The following is an 18,535-nucleotide window of genomic DNA, read 5'->3' as shown; positions in this document are numbered from 1 at the left end:
GTTAGACCAACACAGATAACACATCACACACCAAATGCTATTTCTCCAGCATTTTATGAGTACAGGTAGCAGCAGTACTTTTCTTGTCTTTTAACAAGAGCTCAGGCATTTCCAAATCCATAACCGATTTAATTCAAAATATAACTTGCATACAGACCTTAAAAATAAACATGTTCCTGGAACGTCAAGAAAGCTAAAAGAAATACAATCACCTGGAACATAATTCATCGAAAAATACCTCAAAAGTAGAGGAGCAATTTTCAGGCAGGTGCTAAGAATTTGAAAAATGAAAATGAAAATCGCTTATTGTCACGAGTAGACTTCAATGAAGTTACTGTGAAAAGCCCCTAGTCGCCACATTCCAGCGCCTGTTCGGGAAGGCTGTTATGGGAATCGAACCGTGCAGCTGGCTGCTTGGTCTGCTTTCAAAGCCAGTGATTTAGCCCAGTGTGCTAAACAGCCCGTGGGAAATGTTTCTGAAAACAACAAACTTGCAGCATTGTCCAGTGTACCAAATGTAAGAATTTCCTTTTTTATAATTTGGAGTACCCAATTATTTCCCCCCCCCAATTAAAGGGCAATTTAGCGTGACTAATCCACCTACCCTGCACATCTTTGGGTTGTGAGGGTGAAACCCACACAAACACGGGGAGAATGTGCAAACTCCACACAGACAGTGACCCGGGGAAGAGTTCGAACCCGGGTCCTCAGCGGCGTAGGCAGCAGTACTAACCACTGCGCCGCCATGCCGCCCAATGATTAGAATTTCAAGTAGTTAAATATATTTACAAGAGTTTGAATAAATCTCCAAATGTTTCACATACAAACAGAAAACACTGGAAACACTCAGCAGATCAGGAAGCAAGATGCAACATTTGTAGTATTTTGTTTTTTGTAATAATTTCAAAGCCATAATCAGATTTAAATGAACCACCAGAAAGCTTACCCAGGTAAATTTGTGCAGATTTCCAACACTTGAAAATATTTAAAATCTAGAATTTTGTAAAATAGCACAATGATGGATGGATTTATTTTCTGAAACTGTAAAAGGCATCTGGTATTAGATATGGAGGGCATACAAAGGAATTGCCATGACTTGAAAAAATTCAGTTTTGTTAAGCCTCTTAAAAAGATAAATAGTTATTTCATATTAAATATGCATTTCATGGCTTGGAGCAGTTTTAATATTGCAGTCTTTGTATATTAATGATGTATGAATAAATTAAGTTGTAGTTATATCAACATATTGTCATTTGGATTTACCCTGAACCTCAAAACGTGTGAAGGAGATTCCCAAAATCTGAACTTTGGTTCAATTGAGAAGATGGATCGGTAAAACTGTGACAATATTTAAAGCATGGTACTGAAGCTATTTGATGGAGCTTTAAAAAGATGGCCTTCATAGGGGCTGGTTTAGCACACTGGGCTAAATCACTGGCTTTTAAAGTAGACCCAGGCAGGTCAGCAACACTGTTCAATTCCCGTACCAGCCTCCCCGAACAGGCACCGGAATGTGGCGACTGGGGGCTTTTCACAGTAACTTCATTGAAGCTTACTTGTGACAATAAGCTATTTTCATTTTCATATTGTTGGTACATATGGTACACCAACTAATCAGTAATTTAAATGTTTTGATGCAAATAATATCCTATCTAAACAGCCTTGCAAATATAATTTTCTTAGTTATGCTTAATTCATCTTGATGTTAACACATGCTCCTCCTTACTATTACTATTCAGGAATATTGATTTGACATCAAAAGAGTGTCACGCCTTTTATATAATTCACATCATATTTCAGCTGCAAAAAAAGGTAACCAGCAATAACTTGGGGATTAACCTGCCCACAAAAGGCTATGACTATCCACACTCACCGTTTCATGTTCCTCAGGAGAATCGGATGTCTTGGATACAAGTGCCACTTGAGCCAGACTTTGCTCAAGTAGCGCATCATACTTCATACTTCTCTTTCGCTTTCTTTTCTCTCGATTTTTATCTTTGTCTTCATCCTTTCCTTCTTCCAGCTGTGCAGACTCAGGGTCACCTATCTGCAGATCTCCACAAAGTGAGGATTCAAACAGCGGCTTTCCATTCAAGTAAGTTTTAGTAATCCTCAATTTAATCTCGGGTGAACCACTCTTTTTAGGTGTTGTTCGAGGTGGTGTTTTGTTCCCTCTGTTCTCTGTGGAGCATTCAATTGGGGAAGATGCATGCTGGGATGGTGGGTCTTCAACTACATCTGCTGCACCAGAATCTCCATTTAACACAAGAGAAGTTAAATCCTTTAATTTGTCTGATGATCTGTAAGCAGAAGCTGCATCATGTCCATTTAATCGGTGTATCACACCATCCTGAAGAGCAGCTGATAATGGTGTGACAGCTTTGTCAGTCAGTATGGAGTGCTCAGAATTCACTTCACCATTTTGACTCTTCTTATTAGTAATACTAAGGATCTCGGGAACCTGTTTCATAGTTATTGGATTTATCAACTCATGTGCCAGTGGACGGGAACTGCCCATTACACTCTGTGGAAGTCGGTAGGGTTGAGCCATGTTGTACAGGTGTTAGTCGTCTCAAAGAGCTTTAGGTAGGCAAAAAAAAAGAAAAACTGATTATAAAACATATTTCTGTAATAAAGAAAAGTTGCAGTTGACAAATACTTGGAAGTGATACACTACTAAAACATTCAGCCAAAGAACAGGAAATCAGAGACGGTTATACACCCCTTGAGCACGCTCTGCCATTCAATTAGATAATGACTGATGTTCAACCTCAACTCCACTTTCTTGCTCAATTATCACATCCCTTGGTTTCCTTACTGCCCAGACTTATCACACTCTTGAATATACCAATTGACTAAACATTCAAAAGCCCTCTGCGAGAAGATTCATAACTCGTTAAGTGAAGAAATTCCTCATCTCAGTCCTAAATGGCTGACTGTCTTTTAACATTTAAAAAAAAAGAGTACCCACTTTGTCCTCCGCAATTAAAGGGCAATTTAGCATGGCCAACTAACTACCCTGCACATCTTTGGATTGTGGGGGCGAGACCCACGCAGACACGGGAGAATGTGCAAACTCCACATGAACAGTGACCCGGGTCAAACCAGGGTCCTCAGCGGCGTATGGCAGCAGAGCTAGCCACTGCACCACCGTGCTGTGCTGCCCCTGGCTGACTGTCTTTTGAGGCTAACCCAGGCTATACTGTACAGAGTGGGGAAAGCAGCTCTCAGTGGCTATCTGGTCAAGATCTCAAAACATTTTATTTAAAGTTTTTTCAATGAGATCACATCTCATGCTTCGGAACACCAGATAAAGACCCATTTTGCTTAATCTCTCCTTCAAGGACACTCCCCTTATCCCAGCAAACAAAGAGAGTGAAATTTATTACACCCCTTCTACGAATAATGTCTCTTGGGTGAAGACCAAACGCTACACACAATACTCCAACCTTGTTCTCAATATATCCCTTATAACTGCAGCGAGGCTTCCCCCTTGAAATAATGGCTAACAATCATTTGGCACCCTAATTGTTTGCTCTACCGGCACTTAACTTACTGTCATTTGAGTACAAGAGACCCCAAATCCCTCCACAAACCAAGATTTACTCATCTCTCGCCTTGAAGAAATATTTTGGTTTTCCATTCTTCTTACCAAGTACATATCTTCATGCTTTCCCAAATTATATTCAATCTGCCACCTCTTGCCAATGCAGTCTCTTTCCTTTCTCTTCGCCATGGTTTATTTCCCTGCCTAGATTTGTTTCGTCAGCGGACTGAGAAACACTTTGGATTGCTCATTTAAGTCATTGATATAGATAGTAACTTGCTGAGGCCCAAGAACTGTTTCTAGTCACATTCATTTGGTTAGGCCCAGTAATTGTGAAAACGACCAATTTATTTCCATTCTTATTTTGTCCATTAACCTCTCCTCAATTCATGCTAATATGCTGCCCCATCCCATAAGCCCTAATCTTGTATAACAACCCTCTGTGATATTTTCATATGCCTTCTGAAAATCCAGAACAACCTTATTTATCGATTTTTATCCTCAAAAATCTCAATAATCATCAAACATGGTTTCCTTTTCATAAAACTGTCTAATCATAATTTCTCAAATTCCTGTTAACACATTAAATTTAAGCATTTTCCTTATTGATGCCTAGGGATACAGGTGGCTCGAAAGTGGGATTCCCTCCACAAGCTTAATCTATCTCAGCTGGTAGAGCAGATGGAGGGGGACTTCAAAAGAGCAGATGGAGGGTGCAGACCATTAAGATGATGGTCCTCCCCAGATTTCTGTTCGTCTTCCAGTGCCTTCCCATCTTCATCCCAAAGTCCTCCTTTAAGCGAATGTACAAGATCATCTTGGGATTCGTATGGGCAAATAAGACCCCGTGACTAAGACTGTACCTGGAGCACAGTGGGTGTGCAGCTACTATTGGGCGGCTAACATAGCCATGATTAGGAAATGGGTATTGGGGGGAGGGGGTCAATGTGGGAATGGTTAGGGGCGGCCTCATGTACAGTTACCAGCCGAGGGGCACTTGTAACGGCACCTCTGCCGCTCTCGCCGGCTCGCTACTCCTCTAGTCTGGTGGTGGTGATGGCATTAAAGATCTGGGGTCAGTGGAGAAGGCACAAGGGGGGGCAGGGGGAGGGAGCCTCAGTCTGGACCACGATATGTAATAATCACAGATTTGTCCCGGGCAAGATAGACGGAGGATTTTGAAGCTGGCAAAGGGCAGGCATTAAAAGGATGGGGGACCTGTTCATAGACAGGGCCTTTCACAGCCTGAACGCGCTAGAGAAAAAATTTACCCCCTGGAAACGCTTTCGGATACCTTCAGGTCCGCGCCTTTCTGAAAAAACAGGTGGTATCATTCCCGCTGCTACCCCTACGCAGGATACAGGATAGGGTGGTCTCCACCAACTGGGTAGGGGAGGGGAAGGTTTTGGACATCGACTGGGTACTTCAGGAGGCGGAGGAAGCCACAGTAGAGCAGCTTACGGGCAAATGGGAGGAGGAGCTAGGTGGGGAGCTGGATGCGGGCCTGTGGGTGGACGCCCTAAATAGGGTCAATTCCTCTTCACCATATGCCAGGCTTAGCTTTATCCAGTTTAAGGTGGTCCACCAGGCGCATATGATGGCAACCAGGATGAGCAAGCTCTTTGGGGTTGAGGATAAATGTGCAAGGTGTGCGGGAAGCCCTGCAGATCATGTCCATATGTTCTGGGCATGTCCGGCTCTTTCGGGATTCTGGCAGGGTTTTGCTAAGGCAATGTCCAAGATCTTAGACACGCGGGTGGTGCCGAGTCCAGAGATAGCGATCTTTGGTGTGTCAGACGACCCAGGAGTTCAGGAAGTGAAAGAGGCCGACGTATTGGCCTTTGCCTCTCTGGTAGCCTGAAGATGGATCCTTTTAATGTGGAGGGACTCGAAGCCCCCCACCGGAGTGTAGAGACCTAGGTTAGTGACATGGTTGGGTTTTTGGATAATAATAATTTTTTTTTAAAATAAAGCCGAGGATACTGTGAGCTTCATCAACTGCTCTTTCAATCCATCCTGCCACCTTCAATTACTTATGCACATATACACCCAGGTCCCTTTGTTCCTGCACCCCCTTTAGAGTTGAACCAAAATGAAATCATTTCACATGGAACTTCATTTGCCAATTGTCTACATCCGTTTGAAGTTCTACACCATCCTCTCACAGTTTATAATGCTTCCAAGTTTTGTATCATTAAATGGCATTTTGTAGCCCTCAAGAGGGGGTACATTCACTGAGACCTATCAAGCCTTCTGTTTAATATCACATTGAATACGTCACAGGATTTCCAATTAAAATATCTACCAACAACTGAAACTGTGCACAATGGACGAACAATCCCCATCACTCAATTAATTAAAAAACATTATCTGATATGTACAGCCTAGCAAAGTTTCAAGTTGGGTTCCAAACTGGGCAATAGGAATAAAACTGAGCTCTTAAAATGACTAGTTAAGTAGGGCTCCAAATCAGTTGAGTTACAACCAATTGCCACACAGCACCCCCCCCCCCCCCCCCAATGCCAAATAACGAAGAACAGGAAATAGGTGATTTAATTTGTGAAAGTAACAAGTATTCCCTTCATAATTTTATACGTTTCTATAAGACCCACCCCCCGCGCATCCTTCTAAATTCCAACGAGTACAGTCCCAGTCTACTCAACCTCTCCTCGTAATCCAACCCCTTCAGCTCTGGGATTAACCTAGTCAATCTCTTCTGCACACCCCCCAGAGCCAGTACGTCCTCTCTCAGGTAAGGAGACCAAACACAATACTCCAGGTGTGGCCTCACTAACACCGTATACAATGGCAACATAACCTCCCTAGTCTTAAACTCCATCCCTCTAGCAATGAAGGACAACATTCTATTTGCCTTCTTAATCACCTGTTGCACCTGCAAACCAACTTTTTGCAACTCGTGCACTAGCACACCCAGGTCTCTCTGCACAGCAGCAGGTTTTAATATTTTATTTAAATAATAATCCCATTTGCTATTATTCCTACCAAAATGGATAACCTCACATTTGTCAACATTGTATTCCATCTGCCAGACTCTAGCCCATTCACTTAACCTATCCAAATCCTTCTGCAGACTTCCGGTATCCTCTGCACTTTTTGCTTTACCACTCATCTTAGTGTTGTCTGCAAACTTGGACACATTGCACTTGGTCCCCAACTCCAAATCATCTATGTAAATTGTGAACAATTGTGGGACCAACACTGATCCCTGAGGGACACCACTAGCTACTGATTGCCAACCAGAAAAACACCCATTAATCCCCACTCTTTGCTTTCTATGAATTAACCAATCCTCTATCCATGCTACTAATCTTATGCAGCAATCTTTTGTATGGCACCTTGTCTAAAGCTTTCTGGAAATCCAGATATACCACATCCATTGGCTCCCCATTATCTACCGCACTGGTAATGCCCTCAAAAAATTGCACTAAATTAGTTAGGCACGACCTGCCCTTTATGAACCCATGCTGCGTCTGCCCAATGGGACAATTTCTATGCAGATGCCTCACTATTTCTTCCAGCATCTTCCCTACTACCGAAGCTAAGCTAACTGGCCTATAATTACCCGCTTTCTGCCTACCTCCTTTTTTAAAAAAGTGGTGTCACGTTTGCTAATTTCTCAATCCGCCAGGATCACCCCAGAGTCTAGTGCATTTGCAATTTCCCTAGCCATCTCTTTTAGCACTCTGGGATGCATTCCATCAGAGCCAGGAGACTTGTCTACCTTTAGCGCCATTAGCTTGCCCATCACTATCTCCTTAGTGATAACAATCATCTCAAGGTCCTCACCTGCCATAGCCTCATTTCTATCAGTCACTGGCATGTTATTTGGGTCTTCCACTGTGAAGACCGACCCAAAAAACCTGTTCAGTTCCTCAGCCATTTCCTCATCTCCCTTCTCATCCTCTAAAGGACCAATATTTACCTTAGCCACTCATTTTTGTTATATATATTTGTAGAAATTTTTACTATCTGTTTTTATATTCTGAGCAAGTTTACTCTCAGAATCTATCTTGCTCTTCTTTATAGTTTTTTTAGTAGCTTTCTGTTGCCCCCTAAAGATTTCCCAGTCCTCTAGTCTCCCACTAATCTTTGCCACTTTGTATGCTTTTTCCTTCAATTTGATACTCGCCCTTATTTCCTTAGATATCCATGGTCAATTTTACCTCTTTCTACCGTCCTTCCTTTTTGTTGGTATAAACCTTTGCTGAGCACTGTGAAAAATCACTTGGAAGGTTCTCCACTGTTCCTCAACTGTTTCACCATAAACTCTTTGCTCCCAGTCTACCTTATCCTTGCCTCTTGGTTACCAAAATAAGGAAAACAGCTCAGATTCGATCTCACGACTGTTTGTTCAAGTGTATGTGAGACTCTCAATTAGTTGCTCAAGTACATTTTTGACAGAAGATGATTGCAGGACCAGCTTTGGATATGGGGCCTGACACATCTGACGTTACATTATTGTGGAGTGGCATGGTGGCTAGCCACGTTCAATTCCAACCTTGGGTGACTGTCTCTGTGGAGTCTGCACGGATTTCCTCCCACAATGAAAAGATGTGCAGGTCAGGTGGTTTGGCCATGCTAAATTGTTCCCTCTTGTCCAAAGGTTAGGAGGGGTTCCGGGGATAGGACAAGGTGTAGGCTTAGGTAGGGTGCTCTTTTAGAGCACCTGTGCAGACTCGATGGGCCGAATGGCCTCCTGCACTGTCGTGAATCGATGGACCAAATGGCCTCCTTCTGCACTGTAGGTAGACTATTTCTATTAATAGTCACTTGGGAGAAGTGTCATCCATGGAACTATAGCTCAGGATGTGACAATTTCAGGAGGTGACAGAAAACTAAACTTTCTTAAACCAAAATTTTCCTTCCTCTAATACCAAAGTTGTTAATTCTAACTATTTATTACAATCTTGACTGAAAGTCTTGTGGAAATCAATAGCTAGTCTGAAAAGCAAATGTATCTATTTTGTAATTTTCTGATCTCCTCTTAGATCTCCTTGTGCAATGGCTGCCAAGGCAGCTTCAACATTGCCCACCAGGGGTAGTGACAGATAATAGTCTTCTCCTGTGGCAGGGCACTTGGGCTTATTTTAGCACGTCACTTGGAGCTCACTGTGTGCCAAATGATTTGTGTACTGCACTGCAAGGCATAATATTAGTGATGTTATCCAAAGTCAAGTGGTCACCATCTCCACGTCCCAAAATCCTTCACAGCCATGAAGTTCATTTTGTAGTCTAATCTCTGTTGTTATACAGAAAACACAGCAGCCAACGTGCCCACAGCAAGGTCCCACAAACAGCAATGTGATCGTAAATAGATCATTCTGTTTAGTTGGCCGAGGGATATAAATATTAACGAGAACGCCAGGGAAAACACCTGCTCTTCTCCAAAATAATGCTATGGGATCATTTATGGGACCCTAGACGCAGAGGACCTTTTTTAAAGTCACAACGAAAAGATGGTCTAGATTGAATTCTCAAGCCTCTGGAGCACATTACAAGTTTCCACAACATTTTAGATAGTGTGTTATATCAAAATAAAACAGCCTTACTTTGACAATTTCTTGACTGCGAAATCCCAGTATCAACAGGACACAGACAGCAGAGACCAAATTATTTCCCAGGGTGAAAGGACAATTGATGGAAGATCAACAAACTTGGGCAGCTATTGTGCGCCTCCTATCAGATAGCATATCTCACCTACTGCCATACCAAAAAGAAGATTTTTAAAAAAAAATTAAATGGGGAAGGGAAAAGAACCAAAAGCTATATTAAAATTAGACTGCATTACATAATGACCAAGACAGTTGTCAAATTGTATTGCTGAGCACTTACTACAAAAACACACCACCAATAAAGTGTCAATTATCTGAACCTATTATTGAACTGAATTTTTAAATAATGTTTGCTGAAGAATGCTTATTGATTTGTTACAGATGATAAATTGAAATTTCCAAAGCAGAAAACTAGTTGTGAGGTTATACTATGATTATATTTATTGCAGCTTGATTTTTACTTGGAGCATAAGAAAACCTGTTACATTTTCCAAAAATAAAACTAAAAGTTCCATCTGCCAGCTTCAGGAGGTCCCAACACATTCTCAAAGCCACATTTGAAACAAAACGTCACATTTAAGTCTGCTTCATGTGTGATTCAAATGACATTATTGTGCAATGCCACTTTTGATGGGAGCCAAATTGAGTTTAATGAATTGATTTCAAACCCAAATCTAGAAAATAAAGCAACAAGCCTAAGTGGGAAGGTGATCAACACATCACATCATCGCAAAAGTATTGTTTCAAAAGCTTGTGGATAGCTTCATTAAATCAAAATACTCTATTTTCAAATGTAATCTAACAGGCCTCACGTAAGAGCTACAGCAGACAATTACATCAGTAATCAATATTCAGGCATATTACCATAAAATAGGGTAATCCCAATGTGTTTTAGTTCATCAAAACATGACGACATCATGCTGAATTATCAACCCACTCAGAAGTACTTTTTCATTCATTTAATGTCAACTGCTGAGATGACTAATTTGGACCAGATATATGCATTTTATTCACAGAACCGTAGCAGCATTCTGAACATTGCACAGTAAACCACTTGATAGGAGGTAAATTAGCAATCCAACTCCTTGCTTCTTACGGAATCAGAAAACGTTTTAATTAAAAAAAATATTAAGTTGTACTGAAGCAAAAGAATAAACGAGCACGTAACTATTTGGACATGCTTCAACGACCAGGTCATTACAACTTCTCGGACTTGCAAATCGTGTCTGCAGTATTAACTGAAAAACAAAGTTATTTTTTCCTTTAACCTGTCCCTCCCCCATTATCTTTAAAGCATGAGGGATTAACAATTTGCATCAAACACAAACAGTTGTGTTAAATCCACTCCATAACCGAAGAGCAACAAATACAACCGAAGTACTGCGTTGGCAAAAATGGCCTTTTTGTCATTCCAATGGTCCATTCCCAGCAAGCAGGTCTCCTGCTGGATGCAGCACATCCTACCCTCTCTCCACCACCCCCCGACAACCCCAACCAAAGAAATCCTGCCACATATTTACAAAACCTACACTGGAGCTAAAGCAATCCGCGGGCGTGGAGTCCTTCGAAAATAAAAAAACACCTGTTGCGAGACGGAAATTAAATTTCAAACAATTTCGAAAAGGGATCACTGTGAAATTAAAAGACCAATCTTTAAAAAAAAATTAACAAACATGGCTGCCCTCCATACATCCAGCAGGCAAGGCAAGGCGAGCAATGCAGATTCAACCCCCCCACAGCAGCTTCTTTGCAAAAAAAACCACGACCGAATGCGCTCACCGTGTTTGCAGACATCGGAAATTATTAATCGCCCGTACGGATGCAATAATAGATAGCCGGTTCTTTTAAAATGGAATACGTACGTAGGAGACCTGGGGGGGGGGGGGGGGGGAGGGTAGTGAAGAGATTAAAAAAAACACGCTAAAATCTCATTCCCTGTTCAAGAGGGCTGACTGACTGACTGCTCAGCTTCCGATTGGACCAACTCGGGGCCTAATTCCCTCCAACTAAATCGCCACCTCTTCTTATTCAGCCACCGTCCACCACCCCCTCCCCTCTCTCCCCCCCCACCCAGCCAAGAATCCCCCTGCCTCAGGCCCTCTTATGCAGTTTTAATACCGCAACAACAAAAAAAAAAATGAGTGGGGGGGGGGGGGGGGGGGGGGGGAGCAATGAGAAAGGCATGAGGTTCGAGGAGAGGTTTTTTTCCCCCTTTTTTTTCGGAAATAAAAATGCACGTTTTAAGAGAAGCGGCAAACCTGTTTATCCGTCCATTTCCCGGGGTGGAGGGAGGGGGCGGCCGGGCCCGATGAGGGGAGGGGGGTGTGGTGGGGGGTTACTGTACTTTGGGACGAGTACAGTAACTCTCACTCCTTCACTCCCTCATCCTCATCATCCACCTTCTTCTTCCACCAAGCCAATCAGCGCGAAAACTCTGCCTTCCCATTGGCTGCAGTCAGGACGGAGAGGGGGGTGGGGAGGCAGAGAGCGCGCGCGATGCATGGGGGGGGGGGGGGGGACACACGGGAGATTTGACGCGACCTTCGTTCCGTTCTTTAAAATAAAAACCTCTCGAGTATTTTCAATCCCGGTTTCTCACCCGACGATCTGCTCCGACGCCCGTCTGATTGAGGTGTGTGTTTTTTTTAAAAGCGGAACGTTGGAAACGCGTGACGTCACAGCCTCACAAGCATCATTCTTTTTTGAAATGGAAAAGCTCTCCCCGCCGGAGAGTCGCGCGAACGCGCGCCCTTCTCCCCGTGCCCCCACCCACCCCCCAAACCGAACATGATTTAAAAAGGCAAGTTCGCGCGCGCATGGGGAGTCACGTGATCGATGTTCACAAACACCCGTTGATTTCCCGCCCCCGGGCGGCTCGAGGGCGCCGTTTCCGAAGGGCGGACCAATGAGAGGCCGAGCCCGGGGGTGGATGCGGTGTTGCCGGGCAGGATGACGCCGGGACGTTGGGCTCTATTTTATTTGATTGGTTGATGCGGGGCGGACTGCTCCTCTCCTCCCCCTGCTTTTGGAGGCGTCGCAGTGCAGCGGGCGGATGAGGAAATCTGACTGGTGTCTCCACTCACTCACACACACTGAGTTGGGAAGGAATATGGTGCTGTGCGAAAAGGGGCTGTGACTCAGCCAGAAGGGACCGTTCCTTCTTTCTTGCGCTTCACTCAATGGTTGTTCCCCCCGGGCGGCTTTCACTCCCGACCTTTTCTCTTGTAGACGGCGGTCCATACCGATAACGAAAATGACCTTCATGTTGTTCACGAGCTGCCGGCCATCGCTGTGGAAGACGCCTAACGTAGTGTGTCGGGGGGTGAGGAAAGGTACGTGCCAGTCCTCCCGTCAGGGAGAGGCCATCGCGCATCAATGCAGCTGGTGTTTTAATATTGCTACCAGCGATCGAAAACCCCACCGGTGTCGGCGATTAATTTCCGATCAGTCATGTCCATTACAGAACGCTTTCCCGTGTCTGTCTGGGGAAGTAAAGCCACTAAAGCTGAGCGGAACCGTTTAAATTTGCAGTAGGCCTTTGCCGATGTCAAACACCAAATGTTGAGCGTTTTAAATGCTACCTCCTCTCTTACCCCCGCCCCCCCCCCCCCCCGGCCGTATGTTTTGTTTCCTTTTTAGCCATAATGTAAACTGGGCCCAGGAACCTCGGTTTTCCTTTATTTCCCCCTCCCTCTATCTCGCAAACTCGAATGATTTGAAGGCGGTCACTGTTGCTATGTTGTCAATGCCCTTTAAACTCCGCTGACTCCGCTGTCTTGACAGATCAAATGTTCCAGGCCGTTTCGTTTTAATCCATACGTTTGGCGTGTGCCATTTCGTAATGCAATTCATCTCCTGATCAGATTTCTTGTATATTTTAAACTGTAGGCTTAGAGTAGATCGGTTTGCAGAAGTCAAAGGGCGGAGAGGGGAGGTGGGTTGGTTTGCAGGAGTCAAGGGGCGGAGAGGGGAGGTGGGTTGACCTTCACCTCGGCTGCAGAATTTGGCTGCCAGTCTCCCAGTTAAATGGCTTAATTTCTCTATCCGAAGGAGAATACGGCAGACGCTGGCAACCTGAAATAAATGAAAACAGAAAAGGATGGGAATGCCCAGGTCAGGCAGCATCTTTTTGGAAAGAGAGGCAAGGAACATTTTGAGTCGATTAGCTTTTGCTAGAACTGTAAAATGTTGGATTTAACAGGTTTTAAGCATGTACAGAAATGGGGAATTGAGGTAAAAACAGAAAATGCTGGATAAACTCGGGCCAGTTCAGAGGAGATGAGGAGTTTGTTTTATAAACTGAGATTGTGCAGTTTAGACCTATACTCTGGAGTTTAGAAGAATGAGGGGAGATGAAATTGAGGTATATGAGATGATAAACTGTGTGGATAAAGTAGTTGTGGAGCAGATGCTTCCTCCTGCGGGACATTCTAGAACGAGAGGTTATAGTCTCTGGATGAGGGTAACAAATTTAAAATGCAGATGAGGAGAAACTACCTCTCCCAAGGGGTCGTGAATCTGTGGAATTCGCGACCCGAGTGAGGTGGTTTGCTGGGCCAGTGGGAAAATTTGAGGAGTTGAGGAGGACAGATTTTTAATTGGTAATGGGTTGGAGGGCTATGTAGAACGGGTAGGATGGTGGAGAGGAGATCAGCCATGTTTGTATTGGAGCAGACCCGAGAAACTAAATTGTCTACTGCTCCTAGTTCTTGTGTGCTAAGAAAGAACTATCCTGTCTAATTCCACCTTCCAGCTCTTAGTCTGTAGCCCTGTAAGCAACAGCACTTCAAGCACAAACCTGGTGTTCTTGATTAATAAGGGGATCAGGGATGATGGGGAAAAGGCAGGAGAATGGGGATGAGGACCATATCAGTCATGATCGAATGGCGGAGTAGACTCGAAGTGCTAAATGGCCTAATTCTGCTCCTATGTCTTCTGGTCTTGTGTCTGGCAGAATCTATGGGGAGAGAGGAACAGAGTTAATGTTTTGAGTCACAAGTCCATGTCTCTTCTACAGAAATGGGGTGGTGGTGGGAGGAAATTCAAATATTGCTGCCAAAGCTTAAAATTACAAAACAACAATCTTGCGTACACTGCTGCAGCCTTACTAAAAACTGGTATTTTGAGGGGGTGGGATTTGAAGGAAATAATTTTTTATCTTGACTGAAAGGGCTTGCTGCTTCTAAAACAACTGGTTAAATTTGAATTGCAAATTCTGATCAATTATATTCTGTATTTGCATATGCTGGGGTCATTTAATGCTTTCCTCGGTGGTTCTAAATGCACAAAGCTACTTTTACTGTGTTTCTTGGACCCTAGTTCATTGTGTGCAACTAATGCAAATACGTGGCACAATTTTAATTGGTTAAGCATTCATGGTTAATTGGAGTAATGATTCCCATATCACATTACTTGCATGTGCTTTGAAATAAATTTGGATCGTGTAATAACTAGTAATTAGTAATGGTCTGCTTGTGATATTTTTGTAGACAACCATTTCTCAGTTTTCAAAATACAAATGACAAATTTCCTGTTCTTCAAATTATTATGTGTATAAAAGTTTTTTAAATGGTTCATTTTCAAGAGGCTAAGGAGAACAAGCTGTTTTGTCCGAATCTTGTGGCTTTGATTTCAAATGAATACCACCATCACATGGCTTGCACTTGGAATGTTATCTGAAACAATGATTGACATTTTCTTATCCAACTAACTGTCACCAAAGAGCAGATAGACAAGCTAATGTTCATGTTGGTTCAGTTGTTGTGATCTGACAAAATCAGATCCCAGTACCTTAGCTACATATCACACACAAATGTTATGGCTCTAAAATAGAGCTTCAACACCCTAATCAGAGGTTTGATAGCAATGAGATGTGATCCCACATGGATCATATTAACAAAAACAGTCTGTTATAAAGAAGCTGATGAGGTAGTTAAAATTTCATCGAATTTACAGTGCAGAAGGAGGCCATTCGGCCCATCGTGTCTGCACTGGCTCTGGGAAAGAGCACCCTACCCAAGCCCACACCTCCACCCTGTCCTCATAACCCAGTAACCCCACCCAACACAAAGGGCAATTTTGGACACTAAGGGCAATTTACCATGGCCAATCCACCTAGCCTGCACATCTTCGGACTGTTGGAGGAAACCCACGCACACACGGGGAGAACGTGCAGATTCCGCACAGACAGTGACCCAAGCCGGGAATCGAACCTGGGACCCTAGAGCTGCAAAGCAATTGTGCTAACCACTATGCTACCGTGCTGCCCAATTGTGAAACAACAGACAGCCTTGTGAACCCTACTGCTTTACCATTAAACAGTTTGTAAGATCTCATTAAAGAACTTTGCAAGCCCAATTATTCCGGAAACTAAAAAAGAATGAATCAGCAATCGTGATTGACATAACAATAAAAACATATTTCAACAGCAACTTGCATTTATAAAGTGCCTATAGCAACATTATAGGACTACATTCATAGGGTATACAGATGTATGACACAGAAAGTGAACATTTGTCCCAACTAGTCCAGGTCAACTCCACTTGCCTTTTCCCATCTTTTCTTATCTGAATCTACCCTCTATTCCTTCTCCCTCAAAGAGGTTATGCCATGATTTTACTGTGAGGAAGAGGGAGGAGGCAGGCCTCTGGTCTGTCTCTCCCTGTGGGGCATGAATCAAAAGCCATTATTCTAAAGCACACATCATCAGTCTAGTTAACCAGCCCCAGTACCTCTATATCCTTTTTATAATATGGCAATCAGGCCATTTTGGAATGATCTATAATGTAAGCCTACTTCTGACGCTAATAAACATTATAAGTGTGGGTCAAACCAACGTTTTAGCACAACGTCCCTACTTCTAAATTGCATCTTGCTCGAATATAAGTGCTTGGTGTGTATTTCGTATGGCCTTGTTTTTTGTTTTTTTTAAATAATTTTTATTGGAATTTTTACAAAATATAAACATCTTAACTCTATTAACAAACAACCGTGGTAACACCCCAAGAACAGTACCCCCCCCCCCAACTTCAAGAGCAACTTCAAACAAAAGGGAAAAGAAAAAAAAAACAAAAGATCCCGTGATTCGCTGGGCTCCCCGAGCACCTAGCACACCTGTCCTTGCCCCCGAAAAACCTACTCATCCTCGACCCAGTCATGTGGGCCCTATGCAGCACCTTGAACTGTATGAGGCTAAGCCTCGCACAGGAAGAGGAGGAATTCACTCTCCAGGGCATCCTCCCACGTCCTCTCCTCAAGCTCCTCTTCCCATTTACCCTTCAGTTCCTCCACCGAGGCCTCGTCTACCTCCTGCATTACCCGGTATATGTCCGAAATTCTCCCTCCTCAAACCACGCCCCCGAGAGCACCTTGTCCCGTACCCCACGTGGGGGCAACAAGGGGAACCCCTCCATCTGCCGCCTGGCAAACGCCCTAACCTGCATGTACCGAAACATGTTCCTGGGGGGAGCCCAAACTTCCCCTCTAACTCCCCCAAGCTCGCGAACCTCCCCTCCACAAACAGGTCCCTCAACCTCCTAACCCCTGCCCTGTGCCAGTCCAGAAATCCGCCATCAATGCTCCCTGGGACAAACCGATGGTTCCCCCGTATCGGGGCTTCCATCGAGCCCCCCATTTCTCCCCTGTGCCGTCTCCATTGCCCCCAAATTTTGAGGGTAGCCGCCACCACCGGGCTCGTGGTATACCTTGTTGGAGGGAGCGGCAATGGCGCCGTTACTAGCGCCTCCAAGCTCGTCCCCACACAAGACGCCGCCTTCATCCTCTTCCATGCTGCCCCCTCCTCGCCCATTACCCACTTACGCACCATCGCTGCGTTGGCAGCCCAATAGTACCCACAGAGGCTGGGCAATGCCAGCCCCCCCCTATCCCTGCCTCGTTCCAGGAACACTCTTCTAACCCTCTGAGTTTCATGCGCCCACACAAATCCCATGATACTCCTGTTGACCCTCCTAAAAAAGACCTTCGGGATAAGGATGGGAAGGCACTGGAACAGGAACAAAAACCTCGGGAGCACCGTCATCTTGACGGACTGCACCCTCCCCGCCAGTGACAGCGGTAACATATCCCACCTCTTAAACTCCTCCTCCATCTGCTCCACCAACCTTGAGGTTGAGCTTGTGTAGGGCCCCCCAGCTCCCCGCCACCTGGACCCCTAGGTACCTGAAGCTCTTCCCTGCCTGCTTCAATGGGAGCCTACCAATCCCCTCCTCTTGATCCCCCGGATGTACCACAAACACCTCGCTCTTGCCCAAGTTCAACTTATACCCCGAGAAACCTCCGAATTCACTAAGAATCCTCATCACCTCCGGCATCCCCCCCCCCACCGGGTCCGCCACATACAGCAACAGGTCGTCCGCGTACATCGACACTCGATGCTCCTCCCCACCCCGCACCAGGCCCCTCCAGTTCCCTGACTCCCTCAATGCCATGGCCAGGGGCTCAATTGCCAACGCGAAGAGCAAGGGGGACAGGGGGCACCCCTGTCTCGTCCCCCGGTACAGCCGAAAGTACTCCGACCTCCTCCTATTTGTGGCTACACTCGCCATCGGGGCCTCGTAAAGCAGCCTCACCCACCGGATATACCCCTCCCCAAACCCAAACCTCTCCAACACCTCCCACAAATACTCCCACTCAACCCTATCGAAGGCCTTCTCCGCATCTAATGCCACCACTATCTCCACCTCCCCTTCCACAGCCGGCATCATAATAACGTTGAGGAGCCTTCGTACGTTTGTATTCAGCTGCCTTCCCTTCACAAACCCCGTCTGGTCCTCATGAATGACCCCGGGCACGCAATCCTCTATTCTAGTGGCCAGGATCTTTGCCAGCAGCTTAGCATCGGCATTCAGCAGCGAAATCGGCCTATATGAGGGTCCTTGTCCCGCTTCAGGATCAAGGAAATCAGCGCCCGTGACATAGTTGCGGGCAAAGCCCCCCCCCTCCCTTCGTATGGCCTTGTTAACCTATCAAACAACTTTGTGATTGATGTATTTATACTCCGACATCCCTTTGTTCCTTTACCTGACCGAGACTTGCTCCCTCCAAGTAAGGAGCGACCTATTTTTACTAGCAAAATGTACAACTTTACATTTATCTGTGTTGATCTTCATCTGTCGATTTATATGCCCATTCTGCAAGTTTAGTAACTCTTTTCTTTTGAAGCCAGTGAGCAGTCCAATATGCCAATTGACCCTCTTACTTCACATTCTCTGAGTTTATTTATTGGTCCTGTTATGGGGCACCTTTTTGAAACTCCAGATAAATGTATATTCAGTTATATAACTCACCATGGTTCCTTCTACAACACCGTACAAATTCCTGGCAACTATCATTTGGGAGAGCAAGGGCAGCAGATGCAGAGGAACTACCCTTTTAAGTTCCTCTCACAATCCTAACT

The 18,535-nt window shown here is 44.7% G+C and overlaps 2 protein-coding genes across 10 annotated transcripts in view; one reads left to right on the top strand and one right to left on the bottom strand.

Annotated features, from left to right (window-relative positions):
* nsd2 (nuclear receptor binding SET domain protein 2) overlaps positions 1–11,893 on the bottom strand; it is a 122,082-nt gene extending 110,189 nt beyond the window's left edge. For 2 of the 6 annotated variants that reach the window (XM_038793361.1, XM_038793365.1), the window contains exons 1-2: positions 11,379–11,541; positions 1,874–2,580 (exon numbers count right to left, since the gene is read on the bottom strand). In XM_038793361.1, the coding sequence (XP_038649289.1) occupies positions 1,874–2,551 (678 nt within the window). In that variant the 5' untranslated portion in view covers positions 2,552–2,580; positions 11,379–11,541. Of the gene's footprint in view, positions 1–1,873; positions 2,581–9,117; positions 9,269–10,899; positions 11,053–11,378; positions 11,542–11,719 lie in introns of those variants that run through there. The other 4 variants (XR_005460198.1, XM_038793363.1, XM_038793362.1 and 1 more) reach the window with 4 other exon arrangements.
* The window catches only part of letm1 (leucine zipper-EF-hand containing transmembrane protein 1), a 119,169-nt gene continuing 112,265 nt past the window's right edge, over positions 11,632–18,535 (top strand). Inside the window, exons 1-2 of one of the 4 annotated variants that reach the window (XM_038793367.1) lie at positions 11,632–11,752; positions 12,349–12,452. In XM_038793367.1, coding sequence (XP_038649295.1) covers positions 12,374–12,452 — 79 coding nt within the window. In that variant the 5' untranslated portion in view covers positions 11,632–11,752; positions 12,349–12,373. Of the gene's footprint in view, positions 11,753–12,019; positions 12,453–18,535 lie in introns of those variants that run through there. The other 3 variants (XM_038793368.1, XM_038793369.1, XM_038793370.1) reach the window with 3 other exon arrangements.

The sequence above is a fragment of the Scyliorhinus canicula genome, chromosome 3, assembly GCF_902713615.1.
Source record: "Scyliorhinus canicula chromosome 3, sScyCan1.1, whole genome shotgun sequence".
NCBI classification, from domain to species: domain Eukaryota; kingdom Metazoa; phylum Chordata; class Chondrichthyes; order Carcharhiniformes; family Scyliorhinidae; genus Scyliorhinus; species Scyliorhinus canicula.
This window is presented reverse-complemented; position numbering and strand designations above follow the sequence as displayed.